The sequence below is a fragment of the Elephantulus edwardii genome, unplaced genomic scaffold, assembly GCF_000299155.1.
Source record: "Elephantulus edwardii isolate Elephantulus edwardi_28Jun2011 unplaced genomic scaffold, EleEdw1.0 scaffold00001, whole genome shotgun sequence".
Classification (NCBI taxonomy): Eukaryota; Metazoa; Chordata; class Mammalia; order Macroscelidea; family Macroscelididae; genus Elephantulus; species Elephantulus edwardii.
Window position 1 is genome coordinate 21,537,294 of NW_006399751.1, and position 8,864 is coordinate 21,546,157.

The following is an 8,864-nucleotide window of genomic DNA, read 5'->3' on the forward strand; positions in this document are numbered from 1 at the left end:
GAAGTAAGACCCTTTCTTCCTCTTCACTTCTTGAGGAGTGCAGTCCAAGTTGACTGGTAAGGCAAATATTCACTATGGATTTTCACTGTCGCGTTGACTTTGGAGGATTTCCTTGAGAAAAAACAAAATTGTTAAGAAATTATAAAGAACATGGAACAATGTTATCTTACTGAATCAAGTATCAATTAATTACAAAAGTAAATGCTTAGATCTTTCTCAATTTCTCAGTATGTCAATTCAAGGGTGAAAGCATTTCCACAATAACATGCAAGCAAAACCTTTCCTGGAAGTGCTGCCAGGATGTTTAAAAGCAAAGATGGCAATACTTCATTCATATCACGTATTTTGCTTATCAGGTGAGACGAGTCCCTGTAGAAGGACATTATGCTTGTAGGCAGTCAGTGAAAAAGAGCAAGAGCCTCAATATACAGTACTGACCCATTTCACCAATGGGTTCACACATGACAACTGTGATGGTGGAAGGTTAGACAATGCTTTGTTCTACTGGACCCAGGGTTGCTATGAGTCAGAACTGACGTGGCAATACTGAACAGCAAAATTTCCACATCTAACTTTACATCATTTTTTCTATTTTGAGGTATTAGTAATATTATCAGACAACAAACATTTGAGTGCTTAAATGTAAGAATGATTTCAGTGACTCCACAAAGACATACTATTACTTACTTGTTTAGAAGTTGAAGAATTTCATTTTTAAAGGGGTTTCAAGTATAACTAACTTGCCCCAGATCAGAGATGAGATTATGAGGTCAGGATCAGATGCCCATGAATCAATCCATACCTGATAACATTTAAATTTTCCAACACTCCACAATTATTTTGGAAACACCTTTAATGCTGTATTTTCCCACCGGTAAAGGTACTTTTACTTTTGCTTGGATTTAGAGCAAATGAAAACAGGAAACTGCATACTAATTTACAGTTATTTTACAAATTTTGAAAATGACTATCTTAGGAAAATATGTCACAAAGTCAAATTAGTATTAATGTAAGGATTTTTAAAATAACTTTTAATACCCGTTATTCAGTAACTACAGAACATAAATTCCCTGGAATTATTTCTCTTAACACCCTCCACAAAAGGCTTATGCATAGTGTGCACTCAGATACTAATCAGACACACTAAATTAAAGCAAACAATTGTCAGGCATTAATTTTTCTACTCAAATGCATTAAGGTCTTCAGAAAACAAACTGGATCGAGTCTGTGATTTGAGATGTAAAAAGATAAAAGCAACAAATGCAGAGCCAAAAAGTCAACAGACTGAGTCATTAATACAATTGTAGCAGGATACACTGGCTCTATAATGTAAGTCATTTAAAGATATAGAAAAATTAAAGGTCTGTTAACATCAACAAGTTTTATTTAAGAGGTAATATTCAAGAGAAGTTTAACAAAGGAAAAGTTAATCAGTAACTCGACAGCAGGAGATGGACATGGGTAATATTTATGATGTACAAATAAATTCCACCTTTACATGACTACATAAAGCTGTACTGACTTCGTTGAGAGCCATTTCTTAACTTTTGAGACTAAGGCTACGTGAACCGTGTTCAAAAACTTCAACAACACACCAAGCAGTTACAAGAACAACAAAAAGGATAACAAAGTTTTTTCTAATAACAAGAAACATCTAAAAGTTCTCACAGGCTGTTAGCACCCTGCACACCTCAGGCCCTGTAACTTCCCTGACTCAGACTGCCTATTTCTTCTGTGAATTCAATTCACCTTCAAGATGTTATCTACCATCATCCTTTTAAAAAATAATTAGCTCAATGCTTATTATAACTCTCTCAAGATAATACTGATACTAAACATGGTAGTTTCAAAAATATATATTAAAAAGATCCGTTTTTAAATTTCCCTTCAATATAATCCACAAATTTGCAATAAATGCTGAGTTCTATTCCCAAATAAAATGCATCTTCCAAAAATTGTTTGCTACAGATCACACTCTAGTCCATAATTCTGGTAAAGAATCCATGTTTTGATTTTTAACAAAAAAACAATATTTAGGATGATCCAGTCCTTGGAAAATCCTACCAGCAGTCACTCAGTGAAGAAGTCAATCACTCCTGGAGTCACATTCAAAAACTAGAGTAAAGCACTGATCAAGGTTTAGTTTTACTTTGTTGGTGTTTATTGGTTTATCTGAGTTTAAGAAAAATTCTTAAGGTTTAGTTTTACTTTGTTGGTGTTTATTGGTTTATCTGAGTTTAAGAAAAATTCTCCTCCTAAGTCTTATTTTAAATATTACAATCTTTATACAGAAGGCAGACTCACAGAAGCTACATAAAGCTTATGTCTTAAGTAATTCACCCATGGAATGGGTACAGGCTTTTTAGAGGTTAGTGATCTTTTTTCTCTAAAATTGACTACCTCTAGTGTTCCACTTTAATTGGGAAACTGGAGCAGTTTGACAGTTTTCTATAAAAACCATTTTTCTCAACCAAAAATATAAAAGGAAATCAGTAAGACATACATTTCACAGTTAACGATAAATAAAAGTGCAATAAGTATTCAAGTACGGCACGTAGTTTTAAAAACTACATGTGAAAATTTGGCTTCAGTCATCTTTTAGACACTCTTCGAGGGTCCCTGCCATTAATTATTGTGGTCACAACTGTGTGATTATTAGCTGTTCCTGATGGATTTACAGGTCCTCCTCTTCTACCACCATGTGAAAACTGGCATCCCCTGGATTCAGAGCTGGTATGAACATCATTTCCTAAAAAACAATATAAAAATTTATCACTTTTAAGTTTTTCATCTAAAGAAGTACACCTATTTCAAGTCCCAATACACAGTAATACAAATATAGCAAGAAAAGCAAACATCATTAAAACAGGGGGTGGGTGTTGTGTAAGGGAAGAGATAAATATTTTAAAAAGGGGTTCCTTGTTTCTAAATGTATATTATAGTAAATGTATTACTTTCATCTTGTATTAATATGCAAAGGACAAAAACAGATTTAAACCAAAAGAATAGAAAAAAAAAAAAGCTTAGACATCTGTTGTCTAAACCAGACCCGGGGGGGGGGGGGGGCGCGGCGGCGGCCATATGTATGAATAAATTATCAACATGCCATTTAAGGAATAAAGATTACTCTTTTAAAGAGGTAGCAACCAATATGAAAAAAACTTAAAGCCGCTGTTAGTATAGTCAATCTTTCAGTGCAACCAAATCATGAAAAATTCTGAATTATAATAATCAACAAATTACACCTATTTTATAAAGACAAAAACAAAACTCATGTGAGATCTTTCACCTACATCTTCAAAATTTAACCTTTTTCATTATTAGCCAATGTTCATAAATGTATTTACAGGGCCCAACCCAAATGTTTAAATATTGAAAATGTGGACTAAAGTAGCTTAAAAGTCTATCTACTTTCTTGAAAAAGTTAATTATTTGGGAACTAAATGTCAATTAATAGTTAGCTTTAATTTAGTACTAATAATTTATTCCTAAAGAAAATTATACTCTTTAATTCTTTTCCTTGATTAGAAATATTCTCCCAAAAAATCTTACCCATTGATCCAAATGTACCTGAACTCCTATTACTTGAGGAATTATTCTGTTCACTGTATGCCTTAAAAAGAAAAAAAAATTTAATTTAACCAAATAACCATAAAAACACATATACAAACACTTATACCATTTTATAAATTCTTAATTTGTAAATTTTCTTTAAACGGTGTGTCTAAATCGTCTATATATTATTCAGTACTGTTTCTCAAACCTCCTCTAACACTTCTTGGGAGTAACTCCAGACCCATCAAAATGCTAAAAGTTATGTATGTCTAACATATGTTCAACTACATACATAAAACTCAGTGAAGTGTTTTGTATAATAATCATTTAAACTGTGCTTATTACATTCTAAATAAGACAGGAATGATAATCAGGTCATTTAATTAAAGTTCACAATTAAAACAAGCCTAATGATGAAAATAAACTATACAATGGGATTAATTACCCCTTTATTTTGCTGGCCTCGATAATCTGGATTGGGTTCACTGAAATTGGGCACTTCTGAATATACCATACAAAATCTGAAAATAAAAGGAAATTTAAATCATCAATTTTTTTTTGTAAAACAAACATCATTTAGAGGTATTTAAGAATTTAGGTAGAAAAAGAATGAATTTAAAAAGCTATACACTAACTTGCTCTATTAAACTTCCTAAACATTTATCTTTAATAAATCATCAAATATTTGATCACTTATATTGACTAATTCAACCTTCAATTAGTGTATTTTAATTCTTCTGAGCTGCCAAAAATGTGTCCTAGATAAAGGACACAGAAAGACATCTTTTGTCCCAGTTTTCCACAGGCTGTTGCTGAGGCCACACTGAGGGTTGTGGAGGGGCATTCCCAGTAGTGGTGATGGATTGACACTGATCCATCCATAGTCCCTCTTATTACCAATCACTGGGAATCTGCAAAGATAATCATGCAAAATTAAGAATGAATTCTGCAGCCATAAATTAACAGAGATGGCTATCAAATCAATAGTTATTTTTTCTTATAGACTGTATGTGTGTACTAACACTACATGGAGCATGTTCTTAGCTCATTACCACTAAAAAAGAACAGTCACTAGATTTGGTATACCCCAGACTGGTGTTTACAGAGAGCAGTCATTAAGAAACAAATGCTTGGACAACAAGTGTTAAGGCCTTTGTAGTATCTTTGTTTTAATGACACTAGTTTTAAACATAAGTATTACCTAAGCCCTAACTTTCCTCTTAAAGGTGTTTCCATTTTGCTTTTTAAAAGCTGGCAAGATTGCTTACTCTTTTCTTTCAGTAATTTCAGGTTCTCCATAAAAGGTACATTAACCCCTCACTGTGGAGTTTTCCCTTTTGATGTCATTTGTGGATCCTATCTAAAAGATGTACTGTCATCCCAAAAGCATGCAGTTTGAATCTACCAGCTGCTCTGCAGAAGCTAAACAAGTAATCTCCCATATGATTAAACTGCCTCTGAAAATCCACTAGGTTAGCTATGAGTCAGTTCCGACTTGAGGGTATACAACACCACCACCTATCTATATATATGTATCTATCTCCTCCAATATTCGAATGGCATTAGGCAGACATCTACAAATCAATCAAGTTAGTATGGACAAACAAATGATTTGGCTCATTGCCTGTACCATTCTTTGAATATAACCCAAATGTCTAAGCTTGCATGGAGGCTGAATTACCTTTACACCCCTAGAGAGGATGGTTCCTCCAGGTCAGGGTGAAGATCATTACCAGGTATGGAAGCTCGCATTGCGGCTGCCTGCACCATACCTAGACTGTGGATAAATAGAGGACTTCAGTTTCCAGTGCTGCAAGTCCTTTTAACACAAGTATTCACTCATAAACATAAAAACTTAAACTTATGACCCTAAAACCCACACCTAGCATCCTATGTGGTAAAACTACTAGAAGAGAGAACCTAATTTATGTAGAACTTTTGACCCTTCTAAGAAATGGTCCCAGCGGGTTGGTCTCAAACACAGCTTTTTACTGCTCTTTGCCAGGAAAAATCAGTACTCTTGAGCAAGGGACACTATATACTGGTAGCTGTCATTAAACTAGTGAAGACATGCAAAGTTCTTTTATTCTGTTAAACTACTACAGGCACCAAGATTTACCACTCAAAAAAAAAAAGTGAAGAGGTACAGTTTATACCTACCAGTTACCCTGTGGGTATCATTTGAATTTTTAATGATACATTTTAATACTTACTCCCCAATTTTTTGAAGTTCACCACCCCTCCCAGTATAAAGTGTTAGGCAACCTTTCCACATGGATGCATACCTAGAAAAAAAGAACATTTTCTGTTAGAAAGAGTTTACTGCCTTCAACTTAAAACTAAGCAAAGTTATGCTGGTTTTTGTATTGGGTTTGACATGTGTTATCAATTGCTATCTACCATGCAAAGCAAATACGTTAAATGTATTTTTTACCAACTTGCTACTTACTTAATAAGGAAAAAAATGCCCTCAAAAGACAATTTTGGCACAACCACCTAAATTCTCACTCATCAGTCCTAGACAATGACCAGATTTTTTTTTTACAAAGCAAAAGTTCACATCTTTAGTCATTTAATAGAGAAGCTTTTAATTGCAGAAGTTATCTTCAATTCTAGGATATATAAAATCAACACTATACTGCACTTATTTACTTGGTCTTGTCAAATTCTGGCAACTTTTTTTTTTCTCTGATCCTTAAAAGACACATGGCTCCCAAGGTACTGAAGACATGAGCAGAATTTAATCAAAATGCTAATGCTAAAAATAGTCACAAATCCTTTACTTATCTGCCTTCTTACATTTGCTTAAACAATTCTGAATTCTGACATCATTATTAGATAAAATGATTCCTGATACAGATGTGAAAGAGTAATCAATATTGTCAAATGAGTCCAGGTTTGGTTTTCAGTGGTTCTTCATACAATTGGGAAACACTGGTAGCATAGACCTTGTGGAGTTATGCTACTAAACCCAAGTGTATTCCCAAAAAGTTCAAATACACCAGTAGCTTCACAAAAGAAAAAGAGGCGGTCTCCTCTCTTTATGATTTAATGAAAAAGTTTTCATGATAATTTTATGGTGATAATATTTTAAAATAGGTTAATAAAAATTTTAAAATTTGCTATTTTCACAGTTCTCAAAAGCTTAATAATTTTTAAAAACCCCTTATGCCATTCTTATGCAAAGAGTAACTTATAACATGTCATCTTCCAAGTATTACTTTCTTCAAAAGTTGCTTTGGTAAGGTAAATTAATTCTCATCTTTTAGAAAAGTTGAAGGTAAGAGATACAATAATGTCCTTAAAGTCTTATAAAGACTACAGCTAAGTTAGCACAAGAACTAGTTTTTCTGTGACTATAAAATATTTGAGATGCTGTATATAATTTATAAACTATTTTTTAATCACTCAAAAAAACCATTTTGGGAACCAAAGAGAAATTTGTTCATTCTAACCATACCATACTCTTTTAGGTAGAAATCCTCTTATGGGTACATTAAAATGGAGACTTTTAAACGAAACAATCAGTGTCATAATGAGTCAGTGTACAAGAATAAAATGTCTAAGTCCTGACTCTCACTTCCTGTTTTAATGATACTCTACATCACTTCCTGAAGATGTGAGGCTTATAAAGTATCAAAAGGCTCTAAGCTCTTACAGGGAAGTCATTCCAATACTTCTTTGAGAAACTACTTGGCCAATGTCAATCTTCATTCTTATCTCCTTTCTATAGCTCTAACTCATAATGACCAGAATTGCTCCCACATTCTATTTTATAGGTATGACTTCTAGCCTTTTTCTCTAAGATAAATACTTGGTAGATAATCGCTGTCTTCATTATCAACCACAATAAAGTTTGTGCTAAGTATTTTTTTTACAGCCATCAATTTGCCAACTGGTTGGAGTATCAAAGCGATTTCTGACGAGCATTTCATATCGCTTGGGTTTAACTTAAATCAGAAGGCACAAAACTTATTCTATTCAATGAGCATTCCACATACTGTAAACGCACCTTCACTTCTACACCGAATACATATATATATATATATATATATATATATATATATATATATATTCTCTGACACACACCCCATTGAAACGCCTATACTTCTCCAACTACAATTTCATGTCTGCATTGTCTAAATAACGTATGAGTACTATAAGCAGGACTGCAAGTAAAAAAAGAATTGTGTGATACGGAATTGAAATGACGCTGAATTAAGCAATTTATGAAAAGCTGAAGTATTGACTATGGCTTAAGACTCAGTGAGTGGTCCCCGGCCACAGCCAATGTGCAGTGTATGTGTTACTGAGGAAGCACCTCTGCTCCCCCCTCACCCCACCCCCACCCCCCGACTCAAGGCACACCTACCCTCTGGTCAACCTAATAATATCCCCGGGCTGTATGAGACTTCCGATCTCATCCCACACTGAAATGGTGATGCTGCCCGTTTTATCGGCTACTTTGCACGATGTCACTTCATGGCCGTCTTTGGTTTTGGTCACACGTCCTGTGAAAAATGTAAAAATGAAGAGGAAGGAGTGTATTAGATAAGGAGGACTTCCAGGAAGGCTCGCTCCTCCGCGAGCGTTTTAACTGACCAGGAAGGTAAAGAGGGGCGGCCCGCCCAGCCCGAGGCGGGTGCGGAGACGGGCTGCAGGTGCGACCCGGGCGGTGGGCTGCGGGCCACGTGGGTGGGGGAGGGGAGCGCCCGGAGGGGGCGACTCGGGGTGACCGAGCCCACTCCTCTGCCCCGGGCGCTCGGAGCAGAGGGGCGGCCCACGGCCCCCACTTACCTATTTCCAGGACAATAAAGATGACATTTAAGTTTTTCAGCCCGGGCTTAATGTCTTTTATAAGAAGAGGTGGGTGGTAGAACCCGTTCATACTGAGGCAGGTGTGGCCCCGCAGGAAGTGGAACCAGGCTTCCCACCCGCCGGGGCTGGGGACGAGGGCGCAGGGGAGACCTTGGGCGGGGTGACGAGAAGGGGCAGAGAGCGGTTAGGTTAGTCAAGAGACCAGCGAAACGAGCCCAGGCGACGCTGAGCCTAAAAAAACAGTAACAAAAAACCAAAAAAAAAACAAAAAAAACAAAAAACCACGGTGAAAAGCGCTTACAAGTTTGGAAGAAGAAAAAAAAAAAATGACCTACTCCTCACACCAACCCCTCTCCCAACCGAGTGGGAGCAAGGCAAGCGTTTGGACTGCCCCTTCTGTGGATAAAAGAAGAAAAAGGGAAAAAAAGGCAGCGAGGTCAGCCCCTGCCCTGTGCCCTGTGCCCTGTTCACACACACTCAGACACTGGCGC

General features: G+C 36.0%; 1 protein-coding gene across 1 annotated transcript; it reads right to left on the reverse strand.

The window, feature by feature from the left end:
- Window positions 1–2,591: 2,591 nt before the first annotated feature.
- On the reverse strand, window positions 2,592–8,443 carry NABP1 (nucleic acid binding protein 1). The gene is made up of 6 exons (XM_006878931.1): window positions 8,353–8,443; window positions 7,928–8,066; window positions 5,769–5,840; window positions 4,001–4,076; window positions 3,553–3,613; window positions 2,592–2,749 (listed from the first exon to the last, which is right to left on the reverse strand). The coding sequence occupies exons 1-6, from the start codon at window positions 8,441–8,443 to the stop codon at window positions 2,592–2,594; spliced, it is 597 nt and encodes a 198-aa protein (XP_006878993.1).
- Between the last annotated feature and the right edge of the window lie 421 nt (window positions 8,444–8,864).